The sequence below is a fragment of the Oratosquilla oratoria genome, chromosome 9 (assembly GCF_046742065.1).
Source record: "Oratosquilla oratoria isolate Oo_2021 chromosome 9, ASM4674206v1, whole genome shotgun sequence".
In the NCBI taxonomy this organism is placed as follows: domain Eukaryota; kingdom Metazoa; phylum Arthropoda; class Malacostraca; order Stomatopoda; family Squillidae; genus Oratosquilla; species Oratosquilla oratoria.
Window position 1 is genome coordinate 9,767,845 of NC_134785.1, and position 15,612 is coordinate 9,783,456.

General features: G+C 40.5%; 2 protein-coding genes across 11 annotated transcripts in view; one reads left to right on the forward strand and one right to left on the reverse strand.

Moving 5' to 3' along the window:
- Positions 1–5,529, forward strand: part of Cap-G (Chromosome associated protein G) — a 28,938-nt gene extending 23,409 nt beyond the window's left edge. For 2 of the 5 annotated variants that reach the window (XM_076189919.1, XM_076189920.1), the window contains exons 18-21: positions 1,508–1,584; positions 2,155–2,424; positions 3,155–3,274; positions 3,521–5,529. In XM_076189919.1, the coding sequence (XP_076046034.1) occupies positions 1,508–1,584; positions 2,155–2,424; positions 3,155–3,274; positions 3,521–4,076 (1,023 nt within the window). In that variant the 3' untranslated portion in view covers positions 4,077–5,529. The remainder of the gene's footprint in view (positions 1–1,507; positions 1,585–2,154; positions 2,425–3,154; positions 3,275–3,520) is intronic. The other 3 variants (XM_076189921.1, XM_076189922.1, XM_076189923.1) reach the window with 3 other exon arrangements.
- Positions 5,530–8,086: 2,557 nt separating this feature from the next.
- The window catches only part of LOC143028177 (carbonyl reductase [NADPH] 1-like), a 46,462-nt gene continuing 38,936 nt past the window's right edge, over positions 8,087–15,612 (reverse strand). For 5 of the 6 annotated variants that reach the window (XM_076189924.1, XM_076189927.1, XM_076189926.1 and 2 more), the window contains 5 exons: positions 15,170–15,298; positions 14,540–14,671; positions 10,796–11,049; positions 10,101–10,284; positions 8,087–8,649 (listed from right to left, as the gene is read on the reverse strand). In XM_076189924.1, coding sequence (XP_076046039.1) covers positions 8,503–8,649; positions 10,101–10,284; positions 10,796–11,049; positions 14,540–14,671; positions 15,170–15,298 — 846 coding nt within the window. In that variant the 3' untranslated portion in view covers positions 8,087–8,502. The remainder of the gene's footprint in view (positions 8,650–10,100; positions 10,285–10,795; positions 11,050–14,539; positions 14,672–15,169; positions 15,299–15,612) is intronic. The other variant, XM_076189929.1, reaches the window with a different exon arrangement.

Consider the following 15,612-nt stretch of genomic DNA (forward strand, 5'->3'; position numbering starts at 1 on the left):
GACCTGCAATATGGTCGAAATGCTCCTAAAACAAAGTGGTAAAAACCTCATGCTCACTGGCCGGCGCAAAATAGTGTGTTATATGTGCGTAACTCAAAACCGGCCATTGTTTCACATGGGACACTTCTCCATGCGGGGCCTCAATTGTGTCACTAGTAAATACCTTTGGGGATTTAAAACGTGTCATGAGAAATAGGCATCTGGGAATGGATGCAAAGAGGCTGTAATATGAAGGGGTGATTGTGCTGATGGCAATGTATGGGGTGGAGACTTGGAATTTAAGAGAGATGAAGAGAAATTTTTAAATGTGTTTTGAGAGTGAAATGTCCGAGAAGTATGGTAGGAGTTACAAGGTTGGATGGAATGAGAAACAGAGAGGTGTGGAGGAGAGTTGGGGATGAAAAAGGAGATGGCAAGTAGGGCTCATGAAAGTATTGGTATAGTTTGGACATTTAGAAAGAATGAGTGAAGAAAGATTAGTAAAAGAGGTGTAGCATCAGCTGCCTGGTGTATGATGATTTGATGATGCACCACAATACTTGTGTTATGAAATATAAAGTCACTGCTGTATTACTCATTCTCTTTCACTCTGAATATTATTACATACATACATATACCAAGGCTTTTTCCCCCTTCCAAGGGAGGTAGCCAAAAAGGGAAAGGCATAAAAACACTCCCACCCATTTCATCCCCAAATACACTCCACACCCCTCCCACCCTTCCTCTCATCTGAGCACCTCCTGGATGACGGGTCATCCCTGCACCCCGCCCACCGCCCTGGGTCAGAAGCAGTGTCGCAAGACACAGTACATCCACAGCAAGGCCGCTTCATTTAATCGGCGACCCCCCCTCTCCGTCCCCCGTTGCATATAAGGAGAGGACGGGGAGAAATCCCTTCGGGCTGCGTCAAGATTTACTCACACATACTACCCTACCCCCCACCCCCCCCCCCCTGCCTCCTCACGCAGTCACACCATCACCCATATCCCACCATTCTCCACTCACCTCTGACTACCGTCCCCACCCTTCCTTCCTCACCAGACATTCCCCTCTTCCCCAGAAAATATGATCAAGCCAGTTCACAGAATATGGGGGTCACTCAGCTACAACTACAAAATAGATATAATCAAGAAGCCAACACCGGCATCCTCGTATACACTCACGTCTTATGAGGCATACGTAGGTGTAATCGTACCAAAGGGGTTGTTAAAAACAAGTTCATCTGCCCATTTTGAAGGTCCACATAAAGAGCTTTTCAATTGCCCCTTTTATTGATCATTTTTGAGGTGAATAGACCTTTGAGAGATTATCATTTAGTCAAGGCCAAATTGAATTTAAATGATTTTATCAAGTTTAGTTCTCTCTCTCTCTATCTCTCTCTCTCTCTCTCTCCCCCCCCCATGATCCCAATAGCCTGATTACAGATTTTGTTTCAGTGTGGTGTTAGAAAAGGCTCTGGGATGGAAATAGAAGTGCATGTTCGCTTATAATTGTTCATCTTTTTCAGGTAAAAAGCATAACCTTTGCAGAAAAAGTGGACAAAATTCTTACAGATCAGTGTGGAGGTGAAAATGAGGTGGAATTGTAAGTTGACAATTTTTTTGTTTGTTTGTTTATGACCTTAAAGCTGCAAATTAATGAGTGACTTCATTTCTAGGTTTAACATGATTTCTTCAACAGCTGAAAATATACCACATAGGATGGGTGAATGCTTGTATTAGTGACAGGTCTTAAATTGTGACTAGATGAGCACTCACCAATTGTATGTGTGTAAAAACAACTGACTTGCAGTTTATTACGAGTTAATCTGCACAGGACTATTTCAGCAGGTCATCTTGTCAGGTGAACTTCATCGTACAAGATGAGCTGTTAAAGTGTAATGCTATTGCATTTGTTAAAGGACCACAGCTGAACAGGAGAGGTTTTGATGTAGCCAGTATGAATGATATTGTATCAGCAAAACAGAATACAGTATACCCTCAGTATATTGAACTAATGGCTTTGTCATTATGGCCAAAAGTTTTATTATATTGAATTTTCTGCACATATTGAACTTATGGGTTGGTTTATGAGATGGAAGTTTGGTACACTCTCCAAACAGTGTGACAGTTACAGTATGTGAATTTTCATTTTATTTTACTTTTTCCACTGTAGGACTCCGACTAATGAAGAGGAGAGGGATGGGAGTCCCGACCTTTTCAAGGATAATGATACCGAATTGCCTGCCACAAAAGAGTCTCTCAGTACAGATGAAGCAGGAATAGAGAATGTGAATGATTTGGTATCCAAAAGCCCACAGGAGCAAAGTGGTGACGAAATTGGAGAAAGTGAGTCTGCAGCAACCCGGGAAGACCATGAGGATTTGGAGACAGAAAATAGTGTAGATGAAGAAAATAGTACAGAAAGAACAGCCAGTTCTAAGGGGTAAGATTGAATTTTTAGCTAACCTTTCATAACTCCATCTTCATAGAGTCAAATCCCACATGCAGTCACTACACAGAAGACAATGAACACCTCACTTTACACTGCTCTATGCCTTACCCAGACAACATATTCAAGGGCTTTTTTACCCCCTTATAAGACAAGTTGCCAAGTCGAAAGGCACGGACTCGCTCCCACCCACTACCCTTTCTTCCTCTCATAGCTCCTTGTGGGTGAAGGGTCATCCCTGTATCCTGCCCACTGCCCTGCAGGGTCAGAAGCAGTGGAGCAAGACATCCTGTGTTCAGGGGAAGAAAGAATACTGCCATAAAGTTTTTGCACTTTGGTCGTAAAAGGTGGCTAAAACAGGACTGAGTGATGGGACTATATTTCTACATGACAACATAATATCTCATTAGCTTTCCTCATCCCCCCCCTCTCTCATATTTTTTGAAAGAAAAAAGGGAGGGGTGGTGAATGGGAGTAGAGTGGGTGGGGAGGAAATAGGAGGGAGTGGAATTATGCCTTTTGACTTTGGCTACCTCTCTTGTAAGGGGGAAGATGCCCGTGATATCATCTCTCATATTAACTATGTTTAGTTGTTTATAATAATGTAAAGTACAATTTTTCTAGTATGATTCTGTACATATGATATGTAGACAAGTACATACTTGTTAGTGTACTGAAACAAAAATTTATAATTGGCATATTCTGAAACCAATGGACTGAGCAGATATGAGAGCTCTCTTGATAGTACTCCCAGTAAGCTTGGCAGGCGGCCCTATAAAGACAGCTCTCCGGGCTCCAGTTGCAAAAACATCAGCAAACCTGCCAAAATTCCAAAATTATTGAGGTATGCCCTTACAATTGGCTGCTTCAAGGGTTCCTTAATTTGTGCATATGCAGATATATATTTGATTGTACAAGTATGAAATTAATGTTCTTTGATACATTTTGTTTTTTATATTTTAAGACATACTGAAGCCCTCACATGGGTTAGAGTACTATGTTGCTTGTATAATAATTGTTCTTATTCATGTATTCTTGAAATATGTAATCTTTTCTTTTTTCCCTTTCTTACATTTTCATTTACACACAGCAGCACATCTGAGGAAAGTTCAGGACAGCAATCAACAAGGACATCTAGGTCTAGTAAAGATTCACCAGTTAAACCCCAGTTACGCTTTACCAGAGTTACAAGAGGGTCACAATCATCCTCGTCACCAGACAGTTTATCCTCATCGGGTAGATCTCGGAGAACCGTTTCTACCTCTTCTACTAGCAATTCCCCCATTGTGGAAACAAAGTTAAACACAAGAACCACCACAACAGCAAAGGGAAAGAATTCAACCAGAACATCAGCTAATAAAGATTCACCTGCAGCAGCAAGGAAGTCTGACAGTGAAGACGCTTCAACAGTGCGATCAACAAGGAGTTCAACTTCAGAAGATTCGTTACCGGTGGGGAGATCAACGAGGAGGACATCAAATGATGCCTCGCTGAGAAACAAAAGTGGAAGCACTGATACCCCTCCTGTAAGGACATCAAAGAGATTAAATAAAGAAAATGTCACCGAATTACGAGCCACAAGGTCTTCCAGATCATCTGATAGTTCTCAGTCGGGCACCCGTCGTAGTTCTCGTAAAGCCAGTTGATACTAGTAGTACATCTTGAACAACCTCCTTCTGCCATAGATGATATTGTGATGAAAGGGAGGGTTAGGGAGTGGTAAATGTGAATATTTTGATGTAGCCCAAAGGAGTTTCTCCCAGTCTTCTCTTTCTATGCATAAGGGGATGAAGAGGCTGGTTGCCAATTAAGTGAAGCAGACTTGCTGTGGATGTGCTGTGTCCTGCTACATTGTCTGTCATCCATGAAGAGCAGATAGAGTTGAGTATTGGGGTGATTTGGACACATGGAATGAATGAGGGGTTTCTCCTTGTTTTTCTTTTTCTGCATGAGGGGGTGGGAATTGCCAATTAAGGCAAGGGGTTTTGCTTTGGATGTGCTGTGTTTTGTTGCAATGCTTACAACTCAGGGCAGTGGGCAGGATACAGGGATGACCAGTCATCTATGAGGAGCCAAGATGATAGAGGTATGGGTGGGAGTGGGCATGTGTCTTTTGACTTGGCTACATTAGTAAGGGGGGGAAAACTCCTTGGTATATAATAATCTATCCATATACCAAGAGTTCCCTCTCTTATAAGGGAGGTATCCAAGTCAAAGGCACATACTTACTCCCATATCCACCACCCTTTCCTGTTATCTTAGCTCCTCATGGATAACGGATCATTCCTTTATCCCACCCACTGCCCCCCTGGGTCAGAAGCAATGTAGCAAGGCACTACACAAACACAGCAAGGCCACTTCACTTAATTGGTGATTCCCCATCTGCCCCATCATGCACAAAGAGAAGACATGGAGAAATTCCTTAAGGCATGTCAGAGTATCGTACACACACAAGCATCCCCTAACCACACCCCTCCCTTCCTTGCATAACAGTATCATCTATACACAGCCACTTCATTCATCCCTATCCATTGGTTTATTGGCTGCATGTTGTGTGGTATAAATTGTGCATTAGCATGTAATCAATACGTTAGGGACTATATGGGGTGCCCCCATAGACCAGTCTCACATCATTTTCTCTATGTTAGAGGAAATCTTTCGTCGTAGAAAAATGATGCGACTGTTCTGTTATGCGGTCACACCCTGTTAATTCTGTCTTGTACCACTTCTTTGAGTATACATTTACAGTTTTGCTGCTCCCCTGTGGTAGGGGGAAGAAAGAATACTGCCATAGAGTCCTCCCACTTTGGTGGTAAAGACTTCTAAAATGGGATGGAGTGTGGGACTAGGCATCCTGCTCTGTAACCCAATGGGAAGATACAATGTTATATGTAATACAAGGGAGGTACTAATCCCAGTAATGTTACATTTTATGCTCCACCAAGATATTACTAAAGAGCAAGTAAGAGTAAACAATTGACAACTGTTTGGGGAAAAAAAAATTATGCACTAAAACAAATCGATCCACTGTGGGAGAGACAGTGTATATTGAGGTAATTACAGGCTTCTATAAATAAAATATTTTCATACACATCTCAATTTGGATTTTCTTTCTATCATTTTACATTTCATCCAATGTAAGAAGGTTATCACCCAGTATTTGCAGATGATATATCAGAACTGGCTTAAGATTTGCAGGATATTAAGAGTGATCTGAACAAGGGAAATATCAAAATAGAAGTGTTCAAGTGGATCAAAGGTTATAACAAGGGAGATGCAAACAAGGTCATCAAACTTGCAGTAATGGGTATAAACTGGACAAATTTAGATTTTGGAAGGAAGTAGGAGGCAAGAATTGGTTTACCAATAGGGTGGTTGATGAATGGAATAAACTTAGTAAGCGCTGAAACTATCAGTTGTTTTAAAAAACGTTTAGACAATTTGTGGATGGGGATATGACATGAGGTAATGGATACAGAGCTGCCTAGTGTAGGCCTTGTGGTATCTTGCAGACTTCTTTATTCTTGTTTTTATAGGATTGAAAAATGCATGAGTAAAACCAAAGTGTTCTTCAAGATCCTCATTGATGGTTTGGATCTTGAAGAGTATAATTATTTTGACTAGGTGATAAGTGGAATTGGGCTGGTAAGTTAGTGTGAACGACTGATGAGCAATGGAGCAAGTGTGTTACTGAGTGGACGCTGCGAGATTGGAAGAGGGAGACCAGACAGGAGGTTGAGAAGTTTGCAGGAGTGACATGGCAGAGGTTGGTGCAGTCGTGTGAAGGAGGCCTTTGTTCAACAGTGGACTCGGGATGGCTAATTTGATTGATAAAACAAAAGATCATGATGAAATAAAAACTTACAATTAGCTGGAAAATGGTTGACAAAAATAAAAATATGATAGGGTCTCTACCTTAATATTAGAAATGCAAAGTTTACATACCAAGGGCCTTTTCCCCTTTACAAAGGAGGTAGCCAAGACCAAAGGCACAAATCCACTCCCATTTCATCCCTACATACTCCAATCCTACTCACCACCCCTCCCTCTTTATTTTTTGGCTCCTGGATGACTGGTTTTCAATCAATGTATAATTCCAGCCTATACTTGGAAACTGACAAAGGCAGTGGAGTGTATTTCATGGTGCCAAGTCTTGTCATAGTTTGCCAGATAACCATATTACTTGCTCAAGGCTCACAATCATAGTAAAAACAGTGGAAAACAAGCTCCATCAAGTTTTGTAAGCTCTCTACAGTCTGTTAATTGACTCAGATTTGTAATATTTTTACTACATTCATGGCATCTATGTACAATGGTATCAGGAACCACTGAAATGGGCAATAGGTAAGTCATAAAAGATGCCTCCCAATTGATGCCTGAAAAATACTGTTGGCTGTACCACTTGCTTTATTATCCTTATTAGAAGCATATTGATGAAACTTGAGCTTATGATATATAACACCAGAATCTATTGTGGAGTCCTCTAATGGAATTCAAATTGCTTCCTTGTACGTTAAGCCGCGTCCACACGGTCGAGCTGTGCCTGGCAGACTGCCCTTACCGTGCAAAGTCTGCACACTTGGCCCGCAAAGTGTCCACATAGCTGACGATGGTGGTTGGAGGTTAGTTGGCCGCAAGCAGAGATTGGGAGGGAGTAGTTCAGTGCGGTACGATAACCATGGTTCCCGCCATACTTGGAAAGAAGGCAGCACTTTACAGCATTATAATTGCTACCTGCATTAAAAAGAAAAACAAGAAATTATGGAGACATGTCTGATGCCGGGAGTGGTTACAAAGACGTGATTTAATGGGAAGCTCGGTGACAATTCTACGTGAATTGCAGGATGAAAACGAAAAATTGTTTTGCAGTTACATAAGAATGAACATTAGCAGCTTTTCTTTTCTCCTTTCGAAAGTGGAGCCATATATACAAAGGCAAGAGACAAATATGAGGAAAAGCATAGCACCAATAGCACGTCTTATTGAGACCAGTAGGTACTAGTACTAGGTGCGAACATGGTAGTAAGGTAACTTCGGTCTGTACCCAGTGGGTTTGCTAACTTTGCTTGCAGCTCACCTCGTGCGTTTGGCAGCGATGTCAGCCCTCTATCCACTGCCTGCATATGGTGCCGGGAACAGACAGTTTGATGGTTTGCCTGATGAATTTGCCCGTTGTCGAGCAAAGCCCTCGTGCCTAGTGGACAGTGGTTGACTGTGTGGACGTGGCATTACAATCAGATAAATAAAAGATGACGCCTGAAATATGCTGACTACACCACCAAGTTTTGCCTTATTACCTTTATTGGAAAATGTTGATGAAACTTGAGCTTATAGTCTACCACAACACCAGGTTCCAATGCGGTCCTCAAATGGAATTCAAGTCACTTTCCTCCACATTTCAATCAGATAAACATGGTCTGTCTTCACATACCTATTATGAGTGTGCCCATTTGTCTAAATACATTCAAAGATATTGACCATGATGGAACGAGTTGGGGTAATGGCTGTCAACACTTCCTTATATATATATAATATGACATATATAACCAACCATGTTCAATGTGATGTTTCTCTGGCAGAGTAGTGATGATAGAGGATTACAAATGCATTGTAGCCCATACCTTGGGAGAGATCCGAGGGAAAGAAACTGAAGATATATGTTGAGAGTACTTATATTTACATGTATATATAATTCTCCCTGTAAATTTCAACTATTTCTTGCATATTTTCAAACATTTTCTATTTTGCAAAAGTTGAGGCAACAATTATTATTGTCACAATGTTAACATTGACTAGTTTTAGGTCCACATATCACACAAATCACAACAACTGGTGTTTTGCCAAGCTGATTTCCCTTAGTCCCTACATTTTGCCAACTTGTCAAATTTTCCCATGTCAGTCACTACTTTTACCTTCACTCCAGCCATGTCTTTCCTATTTATTTTTTGTGCAAATAGTACAACCACTATGACTTCACAAAAAAGAAGAAAAAAAAAAGCACAGCAAGTATTACTAATATTCTTCAGTATCTACTACTCGGAGACAATTGGTAAATGGGCACATTTAAATTTTTTAGTCTGTGTCAGGGATGGGTCCATGGACCCAATCAATAATCTCTTTCTTGGACCATATATAGGCTCCTCGTAGGTCCTTGATATTGTTGGGAAGGAGTGCCAAGTAACATGGAGACACTGCTCCTTCCTCAATGGTGGCTGGTCCCTGAAGAAGAAAATACTCTATAATATGGCAGCCAAGAGAGAAAATACATTAATTTTTTCTCAAATTGTTCCCATGACCTCTTATAACCTTCCCATTCCTAATTAAGTACAGTTAATGCTGAGTGACTTGGTCCATAGGGATGTTACTACAGTCCCTCAAATATTGACTGCATAAAATGTAGAGTCAATACCCTATATGGGGATGGCAGAAAACAAAAGTATCAGCATTCTCTTTTGAGTGAGGATTAGTCTCCAATCATAAAAAAATGCAGACTCAAAACATTTATGCTTATACTGTAAGATTATTGTTTTCAAACCTCTTCTCATGACTCATGTATAAAAAAAAAAAATAATAATAGAAAAAAACAAAAAACTTTGGCTAAAATAAGATTTGTAATAGTCTTAAATAATAACTTGTGCCTTGTTTTTTCACTGACTGGATACTTGTTGTCCCACAATTGCTTGCAATGCTCTTCAGGCTCCCCCATAAATCTCTGTTGGAAGAAAATAACTGTTATGTGTGGTGTATTAAATGTATTGTTGTGGGACTTGTGGCATAGTGTACTGTAGTATGGTGTACTGTACAGTAGTGTTGTGGCATGACACGGTGATGCCCTAACCAGCAGTGACGCTTCTTGCACAAAGGCCCTTTCATATGACCAACAAGGCCCCTTTTCATATGGCCAGCTACGTGAGAAGGGCATGCAGGGCCCCACATACCAGGCATGACCATGGTCTCACATAGACACAAATGACTACTCAAACAGGCATCTATTAGGAATAAAATGGAATGTAGGTAGGAATGCAGACATTCGGAAGGATGTCGATGTCACACGCATGTAACCAAACACAGAATACAGAGCTGCTAGGGAGAATTGCGAACATACCATAAATGTTTGCAGCATCTTCGCCCTGTGGAGCAAAGGATGTGCCCTTTCAGGGTCCACACGAACAAATATCTGTTAGCCTTTCTGCACACACCATGCACCCTCCTGTACACATAACCCACTGATTGATAAATGTAAATTGCCCTACATGCATTTCAATGTCGCTGGTTCCCCTTGCAACATAGCTTACAACAAGACTGTTCTTATGGAGCTTAAACTAGGAGAACTGTTGTTGTTGTCATTCCCTGGAGTGTCTGGCCTAGTAGTCCCGATGAGGAGAGTAGCTGTCAGTTGCATTAGGGGGTGGAGTAAATACAGTCAGTTAAGAGAGAGAGAAAGAGAGAGGGTATATCCTAAGCCCAATCCAGAGACTACGTATCAGTTCCTCAGGGCTGCACTTCAATATGAAGATGAGGCCATTGAGAAATTTTGAAGATGGGTAGCAGGGAAACTAGTTTCTGTGACTTCAGTATCACAGAACCACCACTTGCAGGTACTTGTCTTTGGTCCTAAATTCCTTAAGGAGAATCAAAATGCAGTGGTGGAAAATATACTTATGACCTACCAAATGTAGTGACATATCAGTGTCAACATAACCTGGGTGGCAGCTATTCACAACAAGGTCAGGCTGGGGATCTTGATCAAAAGCCCTTTGCTGGATACGAGCCAGGGCACTCATTCCAACTTTGCTCACTGAGTAGGACCTGTCTTGCCACCCCTCTTCTTTCCATGTTCCTGCTTTGGCTGCTCTGTTATGATGATGATGATGAAAAAGATTGCTATTCCACATTTTGCAATGAAACACTAGGGAGAGTTGAAAATCATTTACCTAATTTTCTTGCCACAAAGGAAAATATTGTGGAACTACTATACATGAGATCTGCCATACATGAATTTGTATCCATTTACTATAACAATAATAACTATTGCTTAAAGTTTTACTGATTGGTTTCCTGCAGCCCCAAAATAGCTAGCAATGGTCCTTAAACCCTCTCATGCATCTCTAGGGGAAATTTTGGACTAATGCCTATGTTGTATTATGTATTAGTGTAAGCCTGTGCTAAGGATTAAAGTCCAAGCTCTCATCTGTATTTTTCCTAACTGAAACATCTATGTCCAAGAATATTTCTTACTTCAACATCTGAGAAATGAACTCCAAGCTCTTTAAAAATATTTACTATTCACTATGTAACAAACAAGTACTGTATATCACAAATTTATTATTCATCAAGAACATTTTTATTTTACATAAATACTAACCTTACATAGTCATTCATAATTGCATTTAACTCTTCTTCAGTGAGTGTAGGTGAGCCCAGTTTTGAACGTAATGAACTGGCTTGGGGTTCATCACCGTCAATATAGGACAGGTGTCCAAAACTGCTAGACACATGAACCACCCGAGCATGGGGTCGCAGCAATGGAAACAGGGCATGACACACATTCAATGTTCCAAAGTAATTTACTCGTATGGTGTTTTCAGCCTTTTCTCCAAATGGTTCTGTTGCAGTTCTCTGTATTTAATTATTTGGTACCGATAAGAAACTCCATCACAGCAAGTACTATATGAGGTGGTCATAGTAAAGAAAAACAATAATAAAGTCCCTCAAGAGAAAATTGTGCAAACTATATTATAATGATTAGAAAAAAGAGCAATAATCATTAATTCATACTTTGACATATGCTTTATGTTAAAAAAAAGGTGAGAGGAAGTGAGGAAAGAATTGGAAGACTTCTGAAAGAAAACGGTGAGAGAAATGGTAAAGGCATTTAGAAAAAGAAGAAGAAGAAAAAAGGAAATTAAAGAGGAGAGTATATTGTGGAAGATGGAGAGAAATGCATCCATGGGATATATTACAGGTGAATGGGAATGAAGCAAGCAAAGCATTAATGAACTGTCTGAAAAATCTACATATTGTGCAGGAAACTGAAATAGAATTTGAATAAAGGGAAACTTAAAAGGAAGATGAACACAATACTGATTGCAATTCTGATTGAAGACATTTTGAAAAGTGATATATTCATCTTTTTTTTACCATTTCTATTTCATTACTTGTTATTCATGAATCAAACTAATTTATTTCTAGAATACTTAAAATAAATTGGACATATGAGTGGTTGAAGGGAGAAAAAAATTAATACAAGAAGGTATTTGACAAGATGAATTTTGGTGTTAATGGTTTTAGGTATCAACAGGTATTTTAGGTACCCCTTGTTGATAATGAAGGTGTACTGTAACATGATGGACAAACTTCATAGAGAACAATGCACAAGTAAACAAGACAAGAATGTTCTTTTAGGAAGTATGAACAATGACATCATCATAATTTTTCATTTTACCATGTAATTTCTGGTGGAAGGTAAATTGAGAGTGGAGAATAGGTGGAGAAAGAGGAAAAGGGCAGAAGGTAGGGAGGTACTTAGAGTGAACTGCTTAAATAAGAAAGAAAAGGAAAATGAGTATAAGAAGCTGAGAGAGAAGTGGGAGGGAGTGAAGGATAGAGTAAAACTAGGAGTGGAGGATGAATGGGGATGGTTCAAGGAGGGAGTCATAAGGTGTGCAAAGATGGTGTGTGGAACAAGGAGGGCAGGAGGAAATAGAAGGAAGGGTAGTGAGTGGTGGGATGAGGAAGCAAAGAAATGTGTAGAAGAGAAGAAGCAGGCATTCATAGATTGGCTACAAATTAGGACGAGGGAATTGTATGAGAGGTTAAAAATAAAGAGAAGGGAAGTTAAGCATAAGATAAAGGAAGCAAAGAGGAGAGTAGTTGTGAAATGGGGTAAGTGTATGACAGAAAATTTTGAAAGTAATAAAATGATGTTTTGGAAAGAAATTAAGAGAGGAAGAGGTGGCAAATCAAGTAGAGAAGAAAAGGTAAAAGGTGCAGATGGAGAGATGATAATGGAAGAGAAGGCAGTGAGAGGAAGGTGGGCAGAGTATTTTAGGGAGTTGCTAAATGTGAAGGAGGGGAAGGTAGTTACAGTGGGAAGTGCTAAGAAAATGAGAGTGATGAGTGAGGAAAATGGAGGAGAAATAAGGAAGGATGAAGTGAAAGCAGCTGTTAAGATGATGAGAGCAGGTAAGGCACCTGGTCTGGATGGATGCCATGCAGAATGACTGAAGAAAGGAGGTACAGTGATGGTGGACTGGCTGGTGAGGTTATTTAATGTTTGTTTAAGAGAGGGTAGAGTGTCAGAGGACTGGAGGAGTGCCTGTATAATCCCACTTTACAGGGGAAATGACAACAAGTATGAGTGTAATAGTTTCAGAGGGATCAGCTTGTTGAGTGTAGTTGGGAAGGCTTATGGGAGTGTCTTGATTGATAGGATTAGGAGAGGAACAGAGGGAGTAATTGGTGAGGAGCAGTGTGGGTTTAGGACAGGTAGGGGTTGTGTAGATCAGATTTTTGTGGTAAGACAGATATGTGAGAAAGCTATAGGAAAAGGTAAGGATGTTTTTTGGGCTTTTATGGATCTGGAAAAGGCTTACGACAGAGTAGACAAGAAGGTATTGTGGGAGGTACTGCAGATATATGGGATAAGAGGAAAGCTGTTAAGAGCAGTCAAGAGTTTTTACAAGAGTAGTAGAGCTTGTGTTAGGATTAGAAATGGAGAGAGTGAATGGTTTGAGGTAAAGGTGGGACTTTGTCAAGGATGTGTTATGTCGCCCTGTTTGTTCAATCTATACATGGATGGGGTAGTGCGAGAGGTGAATGCAAGGGTAGTGGGTCAGGGGTTGGAGATGGTTAAAGAAAATGGAGAAAAGTGGGAAATAAGCCAGTTGTTTGCTGACGACACTGCGCTTGTAGCAGGATCAGAGGAGGGGTTGAGGAAGTTAGTGACAGAGTTTGAGAAGGTGTGAAAGAAGGAAGCTGAAGATAAATGTGGGCAAAAGTAAGGTGATGAGATGTACAAGGGGAGAGAGTAACAGCAGGCTGGAAGTGAGCATTAAGGGAGAGAGACTGGAGGAAGTGGATAGTTTTAGATACTTGGGTGCAAATGTGGCAGGAAAGGGAGGAGTGGGGGTGGAGGTAGAATGTTGATTGAGAGAAGCGAGTAAATGCCTTGGTGGATTAAAAAGTGTAATGAGAAATAGACACCTGGAAATGGATGCTAAGAGGAGGTTATATGAAGGAGTGATTGTGCCAACAGCACTGTATGGGACAGAAACATGGAACATAAGAGAGGAAGAGAGAAGGAGTTTGAATGTGTTTGAGATGAAATGTCTGAAAAGTATGATAGGTGGTTACTAGGCTAGATAGAGTGAGAAATGAGGAGGTGAGGAGGAGAACAAGGGTGGAAAGGAAGCTGGGAGATAGGGTTGATGAAAGAGTATTAGGATGGTTTGGACACATGGAAAGAATGAGTGAAGAAAGATTAGTAAAAGAGGTGTGGAGGGCAGAGGTGGAAGAAGTGAATATGAGGGGGTGTCCTAGGATGAGATGGATGGATGTGGTGAAAGGGGCATTATAAAAGAGAGGAATGTCTGTTGAAGAAGGATGGGAGAGGACAGAATAAAGGGGTGAATGGAGAAGGGTTGTGTATGGATGATGCTGTGATACATGAGGGGAGTGGGTGAGGAAGTATGTATGTGAAAAAATTTGATGCAGCCGGAAGGGATTTCTCCCTATCTTCTCCTTTTCTGCATGAGGGGACAGAGAGGGGGGTTTGCCGAATTTATGAAGTGGCCTTGCTGTGGATGTGCTGTGTCTTGAGACACTGCTTCTGACCCAGGGCAGTGGACAGGATGCAGGGATGACCCGTCATCCAGGAGGTGCCAAGATAAGAGGGAGGGAGGAGGGTGGAGGGGAGTGGAATATGTAGGAAATGGAATGGGTGGGAGTGGTTTCTATGCCTGTTTCATTTTGGCTACCCCCTGTGTAAGAAGGAAAAAGCCATTGGTATATGTATATGTATGTATGTATGTACCATGTATTGTACTGAAGAACCAGTCCTCTGTGAAGATGGGTAGGCAACCCCTGTTTGGGTGAGAAGATAATATACCTGGTATGAAATTGCAGCATTGTTGACAAGAACATCAAGGCCATTGTATGTCTTCTTCAGATATTCAGCAAATGTGTTTATACTATCTTCACTGTCAATATCAAGTAGATGGAATCTTGGAAAGTATCCTAACTGTAGGGAAAAAAGTCCAAAATAAATAAATCTGTGGTTGTATATATTAATAAATTACAAAAAAAATTGCTACTAGTTTTCTTCAGTTTGATATATAATATAAACCAAACACCAAATGACAAAACTTCATGAGTGGTAACATCAACACCTGAAAGATGCACTCCACAACTCAACCCTTAAACATTATAAGTCTTATTCTGAAAGCATTTGGAGCAATCTTTGGCAAAAATTTTGGATGAGACAATGAAACCAACTTGCTAATATACATACAATATACATTCAATTTATAACACATCACAAACTACAAACCCTACAAAACATATGACTACAAACAATCACCAGCCTTATACAAACATTACCCATAGTTTACCCAATCATGGTGACCAGCATCTTACATCTTCACATACATCTCACCCACAAGTGTTGCTCCTCTCCTGTATACTACAGTTAAGTAAATACATGGTACACAATACATAGCACTTGCCAAACAAAACTAACCTTGTTGAGCTCAGCAACTGCTGCCTTTCCCCTTTCTTCATTACGTGCCGTCAGGTACACTAGGCCATCAAATTTCTGGCACAATTCTTTCATTATGCCATAGCCTATACCCTTGTTGGCTCCTGTTACCTGCAAAACCCAGTCATATCCTCACTGCTCATCATGATGAATTAGCATTTCTAAAAATGTTATCATAATTAATGGCAGATAATTCTATGTCTCTTGAAGGACCATTTGGCTTACAAATAGAATAAAGGCCTCATCACAGCTATTATTATAAACAATGCTCACCACAGACAACAATAAATCAAATAAACATCCAATAAATTGAATGGCTAAACCTTTCCCCTGGAAAAGAACCCTACAATCCTAAGCCTCAGTTTTTTAGTCACAAGTTCTTCTGCCCTAACATCAAGGACCTAACAGTGAAAAAATGGGGCTTT